The following is a 21,321-nucleotide window of genomic DNA, read 5'->3' as shown; positions in this document are numbered from 1 at the left end:
TCCTCGGCAGCCTTCAGTGCGCATTGGGTGCAGGTCCTCGCACGGGATCACCCCATGACGTGCCCAGCTGGAGCAGGTGGCAGCGCAGCCGTGTCCTACCGCCACCTGCATCCAGAGGTGGGACAGGGATGAATTCCACCCCTCGTGGCCGTATCCGAACTGGAGGACGTGAGCAGTGCTCGGGTCGACTCGCTGGCTGTTCCTGGGACAAGGAAAGAGCAAAGGAGATGGTCCTCGCCCCACGGAGCTGGCCCTACGCCCTGGCCCTTCTGCAGCTTGGGCCTGCTCCGTGCACCCGCGCTGCCGCCGAGACGAGGTGGTGGGGAGTGGCTGGCGGGCTGGCAGGTCCCCTCTGCCCACCCCAGTGTCCTCGGCTGCCCCCTTCCCCGGGCCCGGCCAGGCGCAGGGGGGTGCCGGGAGCTCAGGAGAAGGGGAAGCCCGGAGCTGCCCCCTCAGGGCTGCAGGGCAGGGTGCTGGGCTCAGGAGGGGGAACCCCACTCACAGTGAGCCTCCAGCTGTGTCACCCTCCCAGGCTGATCCCGGAAGGGGAAATTCAGATTGTAACCGTTCGGCAGTGGGAATTTGTGACCGGGGAATGAGCTGGCATGGAGGGCAAGACGGCCCAGCTGCAGAAGGGGTTGAGCTGTCTGGCAGCAGGGATGCCAGAGCCAGCAGGGCTCCCTGCAAGGGAGCGGAGTTTGCCTTGAGGACGAGCGCAGAAGCAGCCCCAGCATTGCACTGCAGCCGTCCTGGGCTGGGAGCTCTCAGGGGGCACCTTTGGGCAGCAGAGCTGGGCTGGGGGCTGGACCCGCGGCTGGGCTGAGGTGCCCCATGCAACCGCTCAGGGATCGGTGCCGGGCTGAGTGGATATAAGGGATCTGCTTGTGATGCATCTCTGCAGACTCCTTGAAGAACCGCTGATGGCGGCAGGACACTGCCCAACGCAGCGTTCGTTCATTTTACTTTCTATTGAAGCAAAAAAGTGTGTTTAATTCACCTCGAGGGAGAACACAGAAATTCCCCAGCGTTCCCCATGAAGCTGCCCCCCCACTCCAGGGTCGTCCCCATCCCCCACAGAGGTGTGAACACGGGTCCTGGCCCGTGTTCCAGCTGCAGCTGCCAGTGCCCGGCAACGAGCACAACACAGCCCTTCTCCCCTGCTCCCGACGCAGCCCTTCTCCCCTGCTCCCGGTGCCTCGGACGCCTGACCCAGCCCTTCTCGCTTGCTCCCAGCACCTTGGTCCCCGTCTCAGTGCTGCCACCTCTGGCGTCATGAAGGCCCAGAGGAAGAGGACGCTTGTGCTGCCAGAGGTACGGCCCTGCTCCACGGAGGTGGGCACCCTCCCACTGCCCGGGCAGGCTGGAGCAGGCACCACCAGGAGGGCTCGGGGTGGGGACCCCGCTCTGGGGAGCTGGGGGGGCCGGGAGCTTGGCTCGCGCTCTCCACCCACCCACCCACCCTGCAAGGCCACGGGCTGGGAGAAGCCCTTCTGGGCTGCTCATCCCCTGCTGAAATGGAGCATCCCTGCCCGGGGGGAACACGTCCCCGGGGGAGCCCGGAGCGCCCTGTGCTCGTGCCGGAGGGATGCTTGCCGGGAGCAGCTGGGTCCTGCCCGGAGCCTGAGCCGGTGCCTCCTCTGCCCCTTTCCAGGCTGGAGCCATGGGAGCTGAGCCCTGCCTGGGGAGCCGCCTGGAGCCGCAAAGCCGCCTGCGCAGAGTAAGAAGCTTCTGGGTGCCGAGGCAGGCAGGGGGCCGGTGTCTCCGCACGGCGGTGCCGGGCTCTGTCCCCGGGGCCCCGCGGGGCAGGGAGCAGGGCCGCTCACCCCTGCCCTCTCTGCTCCTTCAGGTCCACAAGAGCTTGCCATCGCCCAAGCTGCTGAAGCACGCGAAGCGCAGGATCCTCCGGCTGCAGGCGCTGGCCCGTCAGTGGTGGTGGGTGCTGGTGGCGAAGGAGCCCCCCGGCCTCCAGCCAACTCCTGCTGGGGATGTGCCCAGGGGCCCCATCGCCCCACGGCTCTCCCCAGGCAGCGAGAGGGGGCAGGGGTGCCGAGACCCCCCGGCCCACAGGTGCGCTCGGCTGGCCAGGGAAGGACCAATGCCCTTTTCTGCTTGGCTTTCGGCTTAGGATATGCCTGCTCATGCTGGGGGCTGGGGAGGCTGCTGCCAGCTGCATGGATGTGGAGATGAAGGTGGATGTGGATGGTGAGATGGAGATGGAGGTGGAGGTGGAGGTGGAGGTGGAGGTGGAGGTGGCGATGGAGGTGGAAGTGGAGGTGGAGGTGGCGATGGAGGTAGAGATGGAGGTTGAGATGGACATGGAGATAGACCCACCAGCAGCAGGACAGGTACGTGCTCCCCATCCACTGCCTGCAGTCCCGGTGGGTTGCCTGCTGCCGGCCTGGGGCTGGGGCTGGTGGGCCCCGCTGCAGGGCTACGGTGCCCGGTCGGTCCCCTCATCCTGATGGCACAACCACCACCACCGCACTGCCCTGAGCACCCGTCCGCTCTGGGAAGGGAGCGATTTCCTAGGGCCGGGCAAGCCAAGCCTAACCCTAAGCCCAGCCGGGGCTTAGCGCTGGTGGCAGAGTCCTGCTCTCCGCAGCGTGTCCCAGGGCTGTGGCAAATGTAATGCCCATCAGGACGAACCCCAACCCGAAGCAGCTGCTGCCGCTGAGCCGGCTCGGGAACCCCCAGCTCTGCTCGGCGAGGCACTGCTCGTTAGCCAAAGGGCCATGCCGCTTGCTTTTTTTCTTCCAGGGCTGACGGAGGTGCGGGGCTTGGCGGCTCGGCAGCGGGGTTTCCAAGGAGAGGATTTGTAGGACGTTCTATTGAGTTGTTTTTCTGTATATAAAGATATTTATTTATGTTTGTTCAGACCCAGGCTCTCTTTGCATTTGCTTTGGGCACACGCAGCGTTTGCAGCGTTGTGGTTTCCACTTGCTCTGGGTTCCCGGGGCTGGAGGCGGCTGGGGGTGCTGGCACGGCTGCCCCGGGGGCAGGGGGTACCTGTGCACAGAGGGGGTCCTGTGTTTTGTAGCTGTAGTTGCTGATGTCCAAGGCTCTGAACGTGCCCAGGCTGAGGGCTTTGCTTCACGTCCTGCATTGCTCTACCCTGTGCCATGGCAAGAGACTAATCCCGAAGCGAAGCAACCCTTGCCCTGCCCGGATTCCTGCTGCTGGCAGCGGCCCCGGCCCCTGTTCCCCACGCGGGGTGACACGCCGAGTGGGCAGCGCAGGCTGCGGGGCTGAGGGTGCGGGGGGCTTTTGGGAGAGGGTGCTGGTGAAGATGTGCCACGGGGCCCGTGGGTGCAGGGTCCCTGGATGTGGTGTGCGGGGAGCCGTGGGTGCTGGCCGAGCGTCCCGAGGGGATGCGATGCTGCGAGGTCCAGGGGTGCAGGATCCAGGGAGGCGCGGGGCGCGCTGGGGCCGGGGCTGCGGGGGGCAGGGGCCGGGGCTGCGGGCTACGGGCACGGGGCTGCCCTCGGGCGCTCGTTAGCCGCGGCCCAGCCCCCTCCTTAATTAGCCGCGGCCAAAGCCGCTCATTAGCGGCGGCCGGGGCCGGGCGCCCTCCCCGCGGAGGCGGGCGGGAGCGTGCGGGGAGCGCTGCCGGCCATGGGGGTGCGGGCAGGGGTGCGGGCACCGGCAGCGGCATCGGCAGCCGCCGCCGAGCTGGAGCCCGGGCCCGGGCGGAGCCGCCGGCGGGATGGGGCAGCGGCGGGGCCCGGCCGCGCTGCTCCTCGCCCTGGGTAAGGCTGCCCGGGCGGGGGTCGGGGTGGGGGTGCCCGGGCGGGGATTGGGGTGCCCGGGCTGGGGAGCAGCCGCTTTCCAGGTGGCGCCTGGGGTGTGGAGGCGGGGGGCGACGCGGGGTCCCTTCCCTGCTCCGTGGGTCGGTGCCGTGCGTCTCTCCCTGGTGGGTCCTGGCTGCCGGTGCTGAGCTGGCCGTGCATCCCCGCCTGTCGCTGCCCTCCCCCCCGGGCCGGGGCTGCTGGTGCTGCTGGTGCTGGGCGCGAGTGAGCAGCCAGGGCAGGCTGGGAGCGGGGCACCCCGACTGCCCCCGCATCGGCTCCCTGCCCTGGCAGAGCGGCTCTTTCAGGCTCTCTGCAAATGCAGGCAGGGCTGGGCATGGGCGAGGGACAGCGCGTGGTTCGTGTGCGTCCTGCGTGGAAGGGGGAGCTCGCCCTGCCTGGGTGGCACCGGCACTGTGGCGGCCCAGGGCTGGTCACCACGCAAAGGTCCGGGTGCTCACGTCGACCCCCTCGGCGGCTGGCAGGGCACCTGGCCGGGCTGCTGGCATCGGGCACCGCCTGTGCCAACGTTTACCAAGGCTTCTCGGACTGCGTCCTCAAGCTGGGGGAAAACATGGCCACGGACGAGGAGGTGGCCGGCATCGAGCTGCAGGGGTTGCACCGAGTCTGTGGGTGAGTACGGCCTCGCACCAGGACCCCCTGCATGTCCCACCCTGTGGGGCCGGTCCCCAGATGAGGGGGGGGTGGTGGTGGGGTATCTGTGGTGCACGGCCAGTGTGGCTTTTTGGCATTGCCCCTGTGCTGCTGTCTGAACTCTTCTCCTGCCCTCCTGGATCCCGCCGGTATGTGCCAACGCACACGTGCTCCCCACCTTGCTCCAATTTCAGACAGACCCAGTGAACTCCCTGCATCCATCCATCCGTCCGTCCATCTGCCACGCGGCTCCAGACAGAGTTTGCATCCCCGGCCCTTAGCAATAGCTCCAGCCCCAGGACTCTTCCTGCGACCCCCTGCATGCCCGCTGGCAGGACCCGACCCCCTTTGTCCCCTGGGAAAGGCTCCCCTGGACACCTGGGTTTCAGACAGGGACTTCTATGTGCCCGGGCTGTCCCAAGGTCCAGCGCTGCAGGGGGCAACCTGCAACCGGCCTCGAGTTAGATCCTGCTGCCCAAACCGAGCCTTCTCCCTCCCTCCGTCCCTCCGTCCGTCCCTGCTGAGACTCTTCGTCCTTCTGGCTTGACTTTGCCCCACGCCTGGTTTTCGTGAGTGTGTAGCAAGTGGGCCGAGATCAGGGTTTTGGGAGGAGGTTAACTTTAGCAGGGCTGAAACAATAGTAAAAGAGTTGGGGAGCGAGGGGTGGTGCTGGGCGGGTTTGGGGAAAGGTCTGCTTAAGAAGCAAACCAGCAGAAGCAGCGAGGGGGAGCAAGGGAAAGGTGGAAATAAAATGTTTGTGGGGATAAATGGAGGCAGCTCTGTGTCCCCAGCAGCGAGTTGTGGGGAGTGAAAAGGAGTTATGAGGAAGCGCAGGCAGCAATTAAGGGAAAACTCGCGTGCCTTGGGGGGGTGGAAACCTGCTAGGGCAAGGCGGAGGGCTGCGTGCCCTGCGGGTCAGGCTTTCCAAGCTGCTGAAAACCACCCTGCGGGCTGGGAGGGGAAGGCATCGCCCTCAGTGGTGGGGTGGAGGCTCTGGGACCTGCTCGGTGGTGCCAGCACAGCTGGCTGGCATCTGTGGGGGCTGCGGCAGGGCAGGGGGCAGCGCGGGACGGGGCAGTCGCCATTGGTGCAGGCAGGTTGGGCTCTGAGCAAGCTGGGACGAGATGCTGGTGCTGATGCCGAGGCAAGCGGAGGGTCCCTAGTCCTCCCGCCTGCCCCAGCCGAAATATCGAACTTTGGTTGTTGCCAGAAGTTGTAAACACTTCAACAAAACTCTCCTGCTCAGGGAGAACAGAAAACTGACTAGCCCCCATTTAAAAAAAAACAATTATCTCTTCATTTTGTCCGTGCACTCCCCTGCCAGCAAACCTGGCGATGGGAGGTTGGCTGTGACTTGCCCTTTTTTCTGCCTTTTCCAGGGGACAGCCTAGCTCAGGATGAAAATCCTCCCGGGGATGTGGCTGAAGGCTGAGTTGAGACGGGAACGGCTCTGCCTTGGGCTGTAATATATACTTTTTTGAACATGGGGCTTCTTGGTATTAGAGGAAAAAAACCGAGCACGCAGCCCAGCGCGTGCTGTGGTTGACTGCTGGAGGAGTGATTCCTCTGCTGAAACTCACATGAAATGTGTGAGATGAGGTTTCTTCACAGGCTCTGGGGCTCGGCACGTTCAGGGATATGCCATCTTCTCCTGCCGGTCCCTTTGCACGGCTAGCCGGGCTTGCCATGGCTGGAGGAAGAAGGTGATGATGTCCCAGCTTCCTGCCAGGAAATATTTCTGAATTATTGGTCTTCAACCCTCAGCCTTCTCCGCTGCCATCTGCTTTCCTGGTGCCGCGGTCCCCTCTCCAGGAGCGCAGGTGAGGGATGGATGCGGAGCTGGGAGCCGGCATGGGGCTGGTGGCGTCTTGGCCCTGCGTGCGCAGTGCTGCCCCAGAGCCGGCCGGCCTGGCTGAGCAGATGGAGGCTGTGCAGGGTGAAGGATTGGGAATTTCCATCCCGGCTGAAAGCAGAACCAGGCAGGAGCTGTCATCCCCCTCAGCCTTCCCCCAGCTGTCCTTTGCCCGAAGACACGGGCCAGGTTTAACCCTCACCTGGCAGAGCTGCCTTCTGCTGCTGCAGCTCGGGAGTGAGCGCAGGAGGTTCCCTGGTTGGCACCAGCTTTTCTCGTTATCTGGGGACACTTATTCTGCCACAGTGACTCGGTTTAATGAACTCCCTCACAGCTGGCATTCTGACGTAAGCCTTGGTAGGGAAATCAAGTAAGTAGAGTGCTCAGGTCCACGTGTCTGTACAAGGTGTCGTCTCGAGCACAGGGCGCTTGGAGAAAGCCAAGCCCCCCCCTCCCCATGCGCAGGGTCCCTGCTTGGCCGGCTGGGCTGCTTCTCCTTCCCCAGGGGTGGCCCGTGTGCCTGGTGTCGCGGCGGGCACGGGGAAGGTGGCAAAGCAATTGCTCCTGTCCTCTAGGCAGTCCCCAGCTTGCAGCTCAATTACTGCCTGGAGGTGGTGCCCAGCCCCAGCTACCGTGGGACAGCAAACCTGAGGTGGAGGGGAGGGCAGGAGGGTGCCTTGGGGTGCGAGTCATTAGGTGCTGTGGGCTGGCAGAGGCCGGGGAGCCGGCTGGGACCCAGGGGGGTGCTGCCCCTGGGGGGCTGGTCCCTGCCTTGCCCCAGCGTCAGGTGCCAGGACACGCGTTGCTCCAAAGCAGCTGCCAGATGAAATGCTTTTGCAAAGCTCTTTTCAGGTAAAAGAAACTCTCTTTGAAAGAAGTCATGGGGGCGGGGGGGAAGGTTAGTGGCAAGCGTGGCATAGAGCCTTACCTGTCCCTTGGGGAAGTTTGTGTTTTGGAGAGGAACCGCTTCCAGAGGAGAGGATGGCCCGTGGCATTTGCTGAGCCTTTTGGGCTCCTGCTGTTTTATTTTGTGGGTTTGTACCTACAAAGCAGAGCCCTCGCCCGTGACTTCAGCTGTGTTGGGACTTACGGACACGCTAGTGTGCATGCAGCAACCTGCCAGGCCGTGGGTGCCCTCCCCGTCACAGAGCAGCACTTACAGCAGCCGTTGGGGAGTCCGGTAGGGAGTCCAATCCTCCTACACTCGGCAGCCAAAAAGCAAAAATCGGGCGGGGTGCCCGTTCTGGTCCTCCCCACACCATGCGGGGGGACATGGCCCAGCTTGGTACCTGCTGTCCTCACCCCTGGACAGCTGGAGCCCACCCCTCCCTGCTCAGCCTGACACCTGTGGGCAGGGGGCTGGTTGGAAACAGCTCAAAAGCAGCTTCTTCAGAGCCACCGTGCTGCTTCACCAGAGGTAAGGAAGGAGCTCAGGGAGGGGATAAAGCCTTGGCAGGCTGGATACCGCTCTGGATGAATGCAGCGCGGGGTCATCCCACGTGGCGCTGGCCCCAGCGTGCCGGACCGGTGGGCTGGTGCCCACTGTGCCCCTCTCCTGGGAGAGTCTTCTCGGGAGCTGTGGTTTTCAGCCCCGTTTCTGCCAGGGTTTTTCCCTGCCTGGTTCTAGCTCTGGATCTGAAGAAAAAAAAAACCCCAAACCCCAAGTTGCCGTGCTCAGGGGAGGCAGCCAAGGGGGTCTTCAGCGAGCAGCTCCCGGTTTAGTCCTGCAGGACTGCGGGTTACCTTTGCCTGTCTTGTTGTTTGTCCCTGGTGCTCCCCAAGAGCCTCTTTGCACTGACCGGCTTCTACTCGCGCAGGGTAATACCCAGCAGATAAATGGAGATGTGTCTAATGAGAACACAGTGAAGAACTCCTCCCGCCCCTGCCCGCGCCTTGGCTATAAAGCTGCGATGGTCTGTGGGAGACGTTGTCCTTCTCCTTGCTTTGTGCTCGCGTTTTGCCCTTGAGTCAGCTTGGAGGAAGCTGTGAATGAAACGCGCTGGGCCTTTGTTCGCAGCCTGGTTTAGATACTCGGGGTGCTCGGTGCCCAAGGGAAACATTTGTTGATGGAAAACAATGGATCTGATTGACTTGCAGAGGGTGTGTGGGGGGAACGTATTAAATAATTCCAGTGTGTTTTGAGGTTTGGAGTTTTAGCCAAGATGCTCTGGGAGGCGATGGAGGGAATGGCAAAATACCAAGGTTGTCGCTGCCCGGAGGGCGGGCTCGGGGCAGCAAGGCTCTGCCCGGCTCCTCGGGCGCTGTGCTACTGCAAAGGGACCGATGGTGCGGTGTCTCCCCTGGCTGCAGGTACTGGGATGAATTTCACAGGTGTGCCCTGGCAGTGCTCTGGGAGTGCCAGAAGGAAGCAGTGGCTGTCTGGGAGCTGCTGAGACGGGAGTCTCGAACAATCAAATTTCCAGGCAGCTTGTTGGACCTCTGCAGCCCCAGCACGGCCCAAAGCTTTGCCTGGATCCACGTTCCCAACGTTTCCGTCCTCGGCATCCCCCTCGTCGTCACTTGGCTGAGCTTATAAACTGCAGCTCTGTAAGTATTGCAACAAAGGTGGTGGCAGCGTGTGTCGTGGCATCTTTCTGATCATTTTTCCAAACCTTTGAGGAATACACTGTGCGGTGCTCAGCAAACACTTGGCTCCATCCTGCGCCTGTGAGACGTGGAAGAGCTCAGCACGGGGCTGAGCCAGGGAGTCCTCACCTCAGCTCACGCCGGGGAAACCCCGACGGCTCTTTTTGCTGCCACAGGGGCTACAAACGCAGCGAGGGTGAGTGCTGGAGCCCTGCCACGCGGGATGCTTTTTTCTGCCATAGTCATGCTTTTTTCCCTCCATCCGCTTTAAAACTCAGGTGGCTTTAAGGGAAAGGCAGGGTGAGCCAGCCCTGAGCAGGGCTGTGCCATGGCCCCGCTCTGCAGCTCCCTCCTGGGTGTGCAGAATCAGCCCTCGAATGGGGTCTGCTACCTCCCTGCTTGTCTCCAGGGGTCTCTGAAGAGAGAGATCCCTTCCCCGCGGAACGGGAGCTTTGCATCCCTGGCCCTGGCAAAGCCTGGAGCCGGGACAGCCACCCTGGGCACTCAAATCGGTGCAAAGCCACACGCCCAAGCCCGCTGCAGATGCGGTGGCATCGCCTCTCCCCCCAGCTCGCCCCTGGCACGGGCCTGCTGAGCTCCGGGCGTGCCCCAAACACACGTTATTCCCTCCCGCAGGACAGACACGCCATCGCCTCCCAACTCGGTGAGCAAGGAGCTGAGCCGTGTGCTCCCTGCACCCTGCCCCACCCCTGGGGCCCCTCACCAGCATGGCCAGACCCTTCCCACCTGGGCAAGGGGACGGTGCAGCCCTTGCCTCCTCGCTGGGCTGAGCCGGAGGGTGCGGGAGCTCACCCCGTCTCCTGCGCTGCGCTGCGCCGCAGGCACTGAGCACCGGTGGAGAAGGTCACCCCGCGGGGCGGCATGGGAAGCTGCTAGCACACGCGCTGCCGCTCTCCCCACCGCCTTTCGAAGCAGCCGCAGGAGAGGAGGGGGGGAGCCCGCCCAGGTACGCGCTGCAGCCCCGCGCCCTGGGAAACGGAGCCCGTGGTGTGGGAAGAGGGTCTGGGGCCAGAGGTGGCTGGGGGGGACACAGGGACCGGTGGGCTGCAGCCCTCCCCAAGGTGACCCCACCGGCGCTGCCATGCGGGGATCTGGTGAGACAGAGGGTGGCCCTGGGAAATTGCCCATGGAGCTGGTGCTGCACAAGCATGGGGCATCCCGGCGTGGCCTCAGCCCCGCGGCTGTGCCGGCAGCCCGGGGTGCCGAGACCCCCCTGGGTCCTGATCACCCACAGGGGATGTGGGAGAAGGAGCAGAGCCAAAACCGCCTCCTCCAGCCCCTGACATTTAAGGCACACGCTCTGCCTCTGTTTTGTGGTGAAGCCCTGCTGGGTGAAAACGACTTCCCTGGCTTGGCAAAGTGCTGCTCACAGTCGTCTCGGTACGGTGAGCAGGGGACGGCGGCGGGGAAGCACACCGAGAGAGTGACGTGGGACAGGCTGCTGGAGCGGGGGGAAGCGTGGCTGGCAGCGAGCACCCTGGTGAGGTCCTACAGCCTCAGCTCGAAGGCGCCGAGAGATATGCAGCACAGTGCTGAGGACAAGACAGGGCTGTGAGAGATGCCCAGGGCCAGTATCACAGAATCATTAAGGTTGGAAGAGACCTCTAAGATCATCGAGTCCAGCCATCGACTCAACACCACCATACCCACTAAACCATGTCCCTAAGCGCCTCATCTACACGTCGTTTAAATATTTCCAGGGATGGTGACTCAACCACTTCCCTGGGCAGCCTGTTCCAATGTTTAATCACTCTTTCAGTAAAGAAATTTTTCCTCACGTCCAATCTAAACCTCCCCTGGCGCAACTCGAGGCCGTTTCCTCTCGTCCTCTTGCTTGTTTACCTGGGAGAAGAGACCGACTCCCACCTCGCTACAACCTCCTTTCAGGTAGTTGTCGAGAGCGATGAGGTCTCCCCTCAGCCTCCTTTTCTCCAGGCTAAACAACCCCAGTTCCCTCAGCCGCTCCTCATAAGGCTTGTGCTCTAGACCCTTCACCAGCCTCGTTGCCCTTCTCTGGACACGCTCCAGCACCTCGACGTCCTTCTTGTAGTGAGGGGCCCAAAACTGAACACAGTATTCGAGGTGCGGCCTCACCAGGGCCGAGTACAGGGGCACGATCACTTCCCTACTCCTGCTGGCCACACTGTTTCTGATACAGGCCAGGATGCCATTGGCCTTCTTGGCCGCCTGGGCACACTGCCGGCTCATGTTCAGCTGGCTGTCGACCAGCACCCCCAGGTCCTTTTCCGACAGGCAGCTTTCCAGCCACTCTTCCCCAAGCCTGTAGTGCTGCATGGGGTTGTTGTGGCCGAAGTGCAGGACCCGGCACTTGGCCTTGTTGAACCTCTTACAGATGGCCTTGGCCCATCGATCCAGCCTGTCCAGGTCCCTCTGCAGAGCCTTCCTACCCTCGAGCAGATCAACACTCCCGCCCAACTTGGTGTCGTCTGCAAACTCACTGAGGGTGCACTCGATCCCCTCATCAGATCATTGATAAAGATATTGAACAAGACTGGCCCCAAAACTGAGCCCTGGGGAACACCGCTCGTGACCGGCCGCCAACTGGATTTGACTCCATTCACCACAACTCTCTGGGCCCGGCCGTCCAGCCAGTTTTTGACCCAGCGCAGAGTAGACCTGTCTAAGCCGTGAGCCGCCAGCTTCTCTAGGAGAATGCTGTGGGAGACGGTGTCAAAGGCCTTGCTGAAGTCCAGGTAGACCACATCCACAGCCTTTCCCTCATCCACTAGGCGGGTCACCTGGTCATAGAAGGAGATCAGGTTGGTCAAGCAGGACCTGCCTCTCATGAACCCGTGCTGGCTGGGCCTGATCCCCTGGTTGTCCCGCTCATGCCTTGTGAGCACCCTCAAGATGAACCGCTCCATCATCTTCCCCGGCACCGAGGTCAGGCTGACAGGCCTGTAGTTCCCTGGATCCTCCTTCCGGCCCTTCTTGTAGATGGGCGTCACATTGGCAAGCCTCCAGTCGTCCGGGACCTCCCCCGTTAACCAGGACTGCCGATAAATGATGGAGAGCTGCTTGGCGAGCTCCTCCGCCAGCTCCCTCAGCATTCTCGGGTGGATCCTGTCCGGCCCCATAGACTTGTGAGCATCCAGGTGGTGTAGCAGGTCATTGACTGCTTCCTCTTGGATTATGGGGGTTCATCCTGCTCGCCGTCCCTGTCTTCCAGCTCAGGGGGCCGAGTACCCTGAGGATAACTGGTCTGCCTGTTAAAGACTGAGGCAAAGAAGGCATTGAGTACCTCAGCCTTTTCCTCATCCTCGGTGACAATGTTCCCCCCCGCATCCAATAAAGGATGGAGATTCTCCTTGGCTCTCTTCTTGGCATTAATATATTTGTAAAAACTTTTTTTGTTGTCTTTAACGACAGCGGCCAGATTGCGTTCTAGCGGGGCTTTTGCCTTTCTCATTTCCTTTCTGCACGACCTAACGAGATCCCTGTACTCTTCTTGAGTCGCCTGCCCCTTCTTCCACAAGCGGTAAACTCTCCTTTTTTCCCTAAGTCCCAGCAAGAGCTCCCCGTTGACCGGCTCCCCAGGCCGGTCATCTTCCCCACCCGTTCTTCTTACGGCGTATGGGGACAGCCTGCTCCTGCGCCTTTAAGACTTCCTTCTTGAAGATCGTCCAGCCTTCCTGGACCCCTTTGCCCTTCAGGACTGTCTCCCAAGGGACTCTCTCCACCAGCGTCCTGAACAGGCCAAAGTCCGCCCTCCGGAAGTCCACGGTTGTGGTTTTGCTGGCCCCCCTCCTTACTTCCCCAAGAATCGAGAATTCTACCGTTTCATGGTCGCTAAGCCCAAGACGGCCTCCGACCACCACATCTCCCACCAGTCCTTCTCTGTTAGTAAACAGCAGGTCGAGCGAGGCACCTCCCCTGGTAGGCTCACTTACCAGCTGTGTCAGGAAGGTGTCTTCCACACACTCCAGGAACCTCCTAGACTGCTTCCTCTCTGCCGTGTTGTGTTTCCAGCAGACGTCCGGGAAGTTGAAGTCCCCCACGAGAACAAGGGCTAGCGATTGAGAGACTTCTGCCAGCCGCTTGTAGAACGCTTCATCCGCCCCTTCATCCTGGTTGGGTGGTCTATAACAGACTCCCAGCAGGATATCTGCCTCGTTGGCCTTCACCCTCATCCTTAGCCATAAACACTCGACCGCATCATCATCACAATCGTTGAGCTCTAGACAGTCGAAACACTCCCTAACATACAGGGCCACCCCACCGCCTCTCCTTCCTCACCTGTCCCTTCTGAAGAGTCTATAGCCATCCATTGCAGCACTCCAATCCTGAGAATCACCCCACCATGTTTCTGTGATGGCGACTAAGTCCTATCTCTCCCGCTGCACAATGGCTTCCAGCTCCCTGCGTGCATTGGTGTAGATGCACTTGAGCTGGGCTATCGATTTCGCCCCCAGCATCGGCATGCCACCCCTAGGCTCAACTCTAGTGAGCCTGGTTTTATCCCCTTCCCCCTTCGGACCTAGTTTAAAGCCCTCTCAATGAGCCCTGCCACTTCATGAGCAACGATCCTTTTCCCCCTGTGAGACAGCTGGACTCCATCTGTCGCGAGCAGGCCCGGTGCCGTGTAAACCTCTCCATGATCAAAAAAGCCAACATTCCTCCGATGGCACCAGCCCCTGAGCCACGGCAACCGGGAAGGTGAGGGAGGCCGGGCGGGGGTTCGCCTGGCACCCCAAGCAGGGACCTGTTTCCATTCACCCCCATCGCTTAGGTCCCCTCTTTCTACCTGGTGGCAAGAAGGAAGGGGATCCTCTGCTTCTCGTGGAGCCTCCATCTGCTGCCTTTGCCTCAGGGATGGTAGGGTGTGGCTCCACCAATCTATCTCCCTCAAAGCACCACGGAGGAGGAGAGGAGGTGCTGACCCACCACGCAATGTAGGGACAACCGCTCACTTCTGCCACGCTGCTTCTTGCCAGCCTGTTAGCCCTGCAGCAGGGCCAGCTTGGTTTTCCTCCTCTCCGAGAGCAGCAGGAAGGTGCTGCCATTGGGAACATCCTCCACCCCCCTTCCCCGGGGGTCCCGCTGGTGGGAGCGGGGTGGCTGGCTCCCAAGGACAGTTCCCCAGGGACGCAGCTGGCAGCGCTCCCCCCACCCCCGCCTCTGCGGCAAATGCACTCGCTGGCCTTTCCTCCCACCGCCCCGAGAGCCATCGGCCGCTGGCGTGAGTCACCGGGGCCACATCCCAGTGCGAGAGGTGGCAGGGGGAGCCGGGGCAGGTGGAGAGGGAGAGGGACCTTTCAGTAGGCAAATGCCGGCAGGGACAGAGGGGGGGTGCTGCTGCGTGCAGCAAGTGGGTGCGTGCACACACACGCACACACACACAGAGGGGTGCCTGGGTTCAAGCATCATGAGCTTTTTTAGCTCACGCTTAACCCGGGGAGTCCTCAGCACATGCTGACGGCAGCACATCTTGTCCTTTCCTCGGCAGCCTTCAGTGCGCATTGGGTGCAGGTCCTCGCACGGGATCACCCCATGACATGCCCAGCTGGAGCAGGTGGCAGCGCAGCCGTGTCCTACCGCCACCTGCATCCAGAGGTGGGACAGGAATTAATTCCACCCCTCGTGGCCGTATCCGAACTGGAGGACGTGAGCAGTGCTCGGGTCGACTCGCTGGCTGTTCCTGGGACAAGGAAAGAGCAAAGGAGATGGTCCTCGCCCCACGGAGCTGGCCCTACGCCCTGGCCCTTCTGCAGCTTGGGCCTCCTCCGTGCACCTGCGCTGCCACCGAGACGAGGTGGTGGGGAGTGGCTGGCGGGCTGGCAGGTCCCCTCTGCCCACGCCAGTGTCCTCGGCTGCCCCCTTCCCCGGGCCCGGCCAGGCGCAGGGGGGTGCCGGGAGCTCAGGAGAAGGGGAAGCCCGGAGCTGCCCCCTCAGGGCTGCAGGGCAGGGTGCTGGGCTCAGGAGGGGGAACCCCACTCACAGTGAGCCTCCAGCTGTGTCACCCTCCCGGGCTGATCCCGGAAGGGGAAATTCAGATTGTAACCGTTCGGCAGTGGGAATTTGTGACCGAGGAATGAGCTGGCATGGAGGGCAAGACGGCCCAGCTGCAGAAGGGGTTGAGCTGTCTGGCAGCAGGGATGCCAGAGCCAGCAGGGCTCCCTGCAAGGGAGCGGAGTTTGCCTTGGGGACGAGAGCAGAAACAGCCCCAGCATTGCACTGCAGCCGTCCTGGGCTGGGAGCTCTCAGGGGGCACCTTTGGGCAGCGGAGCTGGGCTGGGGGCTGGACCCGCGGCTGGGCTGAGGTGCCCCATGCAACCGCTCAGGGATCGGTGCTGGGCTGAGTGGATATAAGGGATCTGCTCGTGATGCATCTCTGCAGACTCCTTGAAGAACCGCTGATGGCGGCAGGACGCTGCCCAACGCAGCGTTCGTTCATTTTACTTTCTATTGAAGCAAAAAAGTGTGTTTAATTCACCTCGAGGGAGAACACAGAAATTCCCCAGCGTTCCCCATGAAGCTGCCCCCCCACTCCAGGGTCGTCCCCATCCCCCACAGAGGTGTGAACACGGGTCCTGGCCCGTGTTCCAGCTGCAGCTGCCAGTGCCCGGCAACGAGCACAACACAGCCCTTCTCCCCTGCTCCCGACGCAGCCCTTCTCCCCTGCTCCCGGTGCCTCGGACGCCTGACCCAGCCCTTCTCGCTTGCTCCCAGCACCTTGGTCCCCGTCTCAGTGCTGCCACCTCTGGCGTCATGAAGGCCCAGAGGAAGAGGACGCTTGTGCTGCCAGAGGTACGGCCCTGCTCCACGGAGGTGGGCACCCTCCCACTGCCCGGGCAGGCTGGAGCAGGCACCACCAGGAGGGCTCGGGGTGGGGACCCCGCTCTGGGGAGCTGGGGGGGCCGGGAGCTTGGCTCGCGCTCTCCACCCACCCACCCACCCTGCAAGGCCACGGGCTGGGAGAAGCCCTTCTGGGCTGCTCATCCCCTGCTGAAATGGAGCATCCCTGCCCGGGGGGAACACGTCCCCGGGGGAGCCCGGAGCGCCCTGTGCTCGTGCCGGAGGGATGCTTGCCGGGACCAGCTGGGTCCTGCCCGGAGCCTGAGCCGGTGCCTCCTCTGCCCCTTTCCAGGCTGGAGCCATGGGAGCTCAGCCCTGCCTGGGGAGCCGCCTGGAGCCGCAAAGCCGCCTGCGCAGAGTAAGAAGCTTCTGGGTGCCGAGGCAGGCAGGGGGCCGGTGTCTCCGCACGGCGGTGCCGGGCTCTGTCCCCGGGGCCCCGCGGGGCAGGGAGCAGGGCCGCTCACCCCTGCCCTCTCTGCTCCTTCAGGTCCACAAGAGCTTGCCGTCGCCCAAGCTGCTGAAGCACGCGAAGCGCAGGATCCTCCGGCTGCAGGCGCTGGCCCGTCAGTGGTGGTGGGTGCTGGTGGCGAAGGAGCCCCCCGGCCTCCAGCCAACTCCTGCTGGGGATGTGCCCAGGGGCCCCATCGCCCCACGGCTCTCCCCAGGCAGCGAGAGGGGGTGCCGAGACCCCCGGCCCACAGGTGCGCTCGGCTGGCCAGGGAAGAATGCCCTTTTCTGCTTGGCTTTTGGCTTAGGATATGCCTGCTCATGCTGGGGGCTGGGGAGGCTGCTGCCAGCTGCATGGATGTGGAGACGAAGGTGGATGTGGATGGTGAGATGGAGATGGAGGTGGAGGTGGAGGTGGAGTTGGAGGTGGCGATGGAGGTGGAAGTGGAGGTGGAGGTTGAGATGGAGATAGACTCACCAGCAGCAGGACAGGTACGTGCTCCCCATCCACTGCCTGCAGTCCCGGTGGGTTGCCTGCTGCCGGGCTGGGGCTGGGGCTGGTGGGCCCCGCTGCAGGGCTACGGCGCCCGGTCGGTCCCCTCATCCTGGCAGCACAACCACCACCACCGCACTGCCCTGAGCACCCGTCCGCTCTGGGAAGGGAGCGATTTCCTAGGGCCGGGCAAGCCAAGCCTAACCCTAAGCCCAGCCGGGGCTTAGCGCTGGTGGCAGAGTCCTGCTCTCCGCAGCGTGTCCCAGGGCTGTGGCAAATGCAATGCCCATCAGGACGAACCCCAACCCGAAGCAGCTGCTGCCACTGAGCCGGCTCGGGAACCCCCAGCTCTGCTCGGCGAGGCACTGCTCGTTAGCCAAAGGGCCATGCCGCTTGCTTTTTTTCTTCCAGGGCTGACGGAGGTGCGGGGCTTGGCGGCTCGGCAGCGGGGTTTCCAAGGAGAGGATTTGTAGGACGTTCTATTGAGTTGTTTTTCTGTATATAAAGATATTTATTTATGTTTGTTCAGACCCAAGCTCTCTTTGCATTTGCTTTGGGCACACGCAGCATTTGCAGCGTTGCGGTTTCCACTTGCTCTGGGTTCCCGGGGCTGGAGGCGGCTGGGGGTGCTGGCACGGCCGCCCCGGGGGCAGGGGGTACCTGTGCACAGAGGGGGTCCCACTTATGGAGGTCACGGCACGGGGCACCAGCGGGGTTCATGGGCTGCTGGAGAGTGGTGTCCCCAACAGCAAAGCTGTCACCAGCAAAGAGTGAGCTCTGACACGACTGACCCCTGCAGTGATGCCATCAAAGCAGCCAGGAAACCTTCTGGGTTCCCTGCCTGCTGGAGGACAAGAAAAGGGACTCGTGGGGCAAGAGCCAGGATCAGGCCGTAAAGGTGCAATATGCCAACTAATCCCCTGAAGGCCATGACAGCCTGGGGAACGGCTGGTGCCGGGATCAGGGGACGGAGTTTTGTAGCTGTAGTTGCTGATGTCCAAGGCTCTGAACGTGCCCAGGCTGAGGGCTTTGCTTCACGTCCTGCGTTGCTCTACCCTGTGCCATGGCAAGAGACTAATCCCAAAGCGAAGCAACCCTTGCCCTGCCCGGATTCCTGCTGCTGGCAGCGGCCCCGGCCCCTGTTCCCCACGCGGGGTGACACGCCGAGTGGGCAGCGCAGGCTGCGGGGCTGAGGGTGCGGGGGGCTTTTGGGAGAGGGTGCTGGTGAAGATGTGCCACGGGGCCCGTGGGTGCAGGGTCCCTGTGTTCTAAACAGTTATAAGATAAAATGCTGGACTCATCAAGCATGCGTCAAACATACAAGGCCACAGCTAACGAGCACATTGTGAGAGACAGAGAAGTACTAGCAGAAACTGGACGAGGACAACCAAAACTGTGGGAAATGGCAGTGCTGAGCCAATTTGTGACCACATAAGGAGAAGGGCCCAGAGGTTCAAGAAAAGCTCACCTCCTGCAAGGACCACAAGAGACCACAAGAGACCACCTAAGACACCTGAAGATGCTCCTGAGGACTCATAACGCATGCGTGAAGGACTATGCAGACATTATAATTAGTTCTGAGAAATATAATGAATATGCATGTTTTTTCCAAGAAATTATTATGAATATGTATATCGCAGAACCCTATAAGGGACAGTTGATGCAACAGACAGCGTGCATGCTAGGAGGAGAGATCCCCCGTGCACCCGGCCGAATAAAGTAATGCCTGCTCTTTAATACACCCAGTGCTAAGGAGATTTATTCCCGATTTTCGGTGACAATTTGGCAACCCAGATGGGACACCGCATCTGACACTCGGCGGATTCTCGGGATCGAGAGGACTCCGGCGCCACCGAAGTTTTTTTTTGGGGGGAGATCCTCCGATCCCCTGATCCGGTGAGTTCAATGCAAAATCCCCTGGGATTATAAGGCATTACTTCTAAGGGAACCAGTCTGTGAGGGACTAAAAGGGAAACCTGTTAAAGGGAAGGCTTGTTTGCACGTAAGTGCCAGCCGTGGGAAAGTGTGAGTGTTGTGAGTATATCCGCGGATGTGTGTTGTTGTGCGTGTGTGAACGTGTCTGATATTGTTAATTGTTGTCTGTAATGGTTGTATCGTGGGTTCTGGGCAATGCTTAGAAGGGAGAATTTTGAAAAAGTCACCTCTGGGCTGTTTATTAAAACACTGGAAGGATGTTGAGAGTGACACCCTCACAAGAAAGCAATGGATTGAATATTGTAATCATTGGTGGCCACTGTATATTTTGGAAGATCAAGAAAAATGGCCAAAGGATGGGACTTTGGAGTAGAATACGATATTACAGTTAATGTTATTTCCCTTCGTCGTGAAGGGAAGTGGAAGGAAGTGCCCTGCGTAGAGTTGTTCTTTCCATTGCGAAATGGACCGGAATGGCAGAAAGATTGTTGCTCAGAGCCAAAGGACCCTCTGGTTCTGACTTTAGAGAAGGATCAAGGAAAGAAAGCAAAGAGACGTTGTCCTGCCTGTAGTATTGGAAAGCGTTGTGTTCAGTATGGAAAATCGGAGGAGGAGGAGGATGTAGATTTGCTGGTGGCCCCAGGGCAAAGGAGGCGGGAGTCGCAAAGGCAGGAGAGATCAGGGATGAGGCGGGGAGCTGAGTCGAGGAGAGATGAAGGAGGGGATTTCAGCCCCGTAGCCGGGAGAACTAGGAGGGGACTGGAACATCGTGATGCGGAAAGGGGGGAGGCACTTCAAGCACCTCTCCGGCAAGCGGTTGGAACTAACGAACGGGCCGGTTACTGTTAAAGTTCCGTTTTCAGTAGTTGATTGAAGGTCGTTGAGAGGAATCGGGAAAGGAAGCCGATTGCTGCACTAGCAGAACAAGGATTGCGAGAAGTAAGGTATCGGGGAGGCGATGGAGGAAACAGACTTCAGAGCCGTCCTCTGGGTAGGGATCAATGTGCTATTTGCAGGGAAAAGGGACACTGGAAACGAAATTGTCCGCGAAGGAGGAGAGTTAATGGGATTACCCCTGATCAGGCTGTAAAGCTGTTGACTCTAGATGAGGCATGAGGAGGACCGGGGGAGTCATCCCCAGCTGAGCCCCTGGTCACCCTGACGCTGGGGAATGAGAGGACGGATTTTTTAGTAGACACTGGAGCAGCATACTCTGTTTTAAATACTTGTAAAGGGAGTTTTGGTCAAGCTACCGTAAATGTAGTTGGTGCCACAGGGAAAGGGGGAAACAGGCCGTTTTCCCAGCCATTAAAATTTAAAATAGGCAAGCGATGGTTGACGCATCAATTCTTATACGTGCCTGAATGCCCAATGCCGTTATGAGGAAGGGCTGTCCTGAGTAAACTGAACGCACAAATAACTTTTGAAAATGGGCGAGTACAAGTCCATATCCCAGAAAGTAAAGCCCTGGAAGCCCAGGTTTTTATGTTACAGCAACCCGAGGCGGAAGGAGGGATTCCGGAAGCGGTAGAGAATGCCGTTACTCCGCTGGTTTGGGCCACTGAAATCCCAGGGAAATCACGAGCAGCGGAACCAGTAAGAATACCGCTAAAACCTAACGCCAGACCGGTAAGGCAAAACCAATATCCTTTAAAATTGGAAGTGAGAAGGGGATTGGAAAAATTGATTAATAACTTTAGACAATATGGATTGCTAGTAGAATGTCCATCAGCCTCTAATAGCCCTATTTTGCCAGTAAAGAAACCTCATTCAGACGAATACAGGCTGGTACAAGATCTTAGGGCTACGAATCAAATAGTGCAGGATATACACCCCGTTGTAGCCAACCCATGTACGTCATTGAATACGATCAAGGAGAATGGTGAGTGGTTCACAGCCTTAGATTTAAAGGCTGCTTTCTTCTGCGTGCCTCTAGAGGCAGGAAGTCAGGCGTTGTTCGCATTTGAATGGGAAAGTCCAAGTACGGGCCGAAAAACACAACTTCCAGGTAAGGGATGGCCGGCCTGTCTCAGAGCAGTAGCAGCAGCCACGGTATTACTAATCCAAGAAGCCCGAAAACTAACTCTGGGACAAAGAATGACTGTTTACGTACCCCACATGGTTATAGCTGTTCTAGAACAAAAAGGCAGTCACTGGCTGTCTCCAAGTAGGATGCTGAAATACCAGGTGGTGCTTTTGGAGCAAGAAGACGTTGAATTGAAAACGACGACTGCTCTCAACCCTGCTATGTTTCTTGAGCCATCAGCAGGAGGAGAAATATCACACGACTGTCTACAAACCATTGAGCAAGTTTATCCAAGCCGGGAAGATTTGAAAGACACCCCAATAGAGAATCCCGACTGGGAACTGCTCACAGGTGGAAGCAGTTTTATGTGCAAAGGGAAAAGAGTGGCTGGTGACGCAGTCGTAACTCGGGCTGAAGTTGTGGAAGCTCGTCCGCTACCTGGGAACACATCTGCTCAAAAGGCAGAGTTAGTGGCACTCCAAAGAGCCTTAGAACTATCTAAGGATAAAAGAGTCAACGTATGGACTGATTCCAAAGATGCATTTGGGGTAGTACACGCTCATGGAGCTATATGGAAAGAGAGAGGACTGCTGTCTGCACAGGGATCTCCTGTCACGTATGGGGATATAATTAAACAACCGTTAGGCAGTGTTCAGCTACCAATAGAAGTAGCCATAACGCATTGCAAAGCTCATCAGTCTGGACA

The 21,321-nt window shown here is 60.3% G+C and overlaps 1 protein-coding gene across 1 annotated transcript; it reads left to right on the top strand.

Annotated features, from left to right (window-relative positions):
• Positions 1 to 3,703: 3,703 nt before the first annotated feature.
• Positions 3,704 to 8,829, top strand: LOC143166849 (neuritin-like). Its single transcript, XM_076351647.1, has 3 exons — positions 3,704 to 3,746; positions 4,271 to 4,418; positions 8,602 to 8,829. Exons 1-3 carry the CDS (start codon positions 3,704 to 3,706, stop codon positions 8,825 to 8,827), a joined length of 417 nt encoding a protein of 138 aa, XP_076207762.1. The 3' UTR covers positions 8,828 to 8,829.
• The last annotated feature ends 12,492 nt before the right edge of the window (positions 8,830 to 21,321 follow it).

Source organism: Aptenodytes patagonicus, chromosome 14 (genome assembly GCF_965638725.1).
Source record: "Aptenodytes patagonicus chromosome 14, bAptPat1.pri.cur, whole genome shotgun sequence".
In the NCBI taxonomy this organism is placed as follows: domain Eukaryota; kingdom Metazoa; phylum Chordata; class Aves; order Sphenisciformes; family Spheniscidae; genus Aptenodytes; species Aptenodytes patagonicus.
This window is presented reverse-complemented; position numbering and strand designations above follow the sequence as displayed.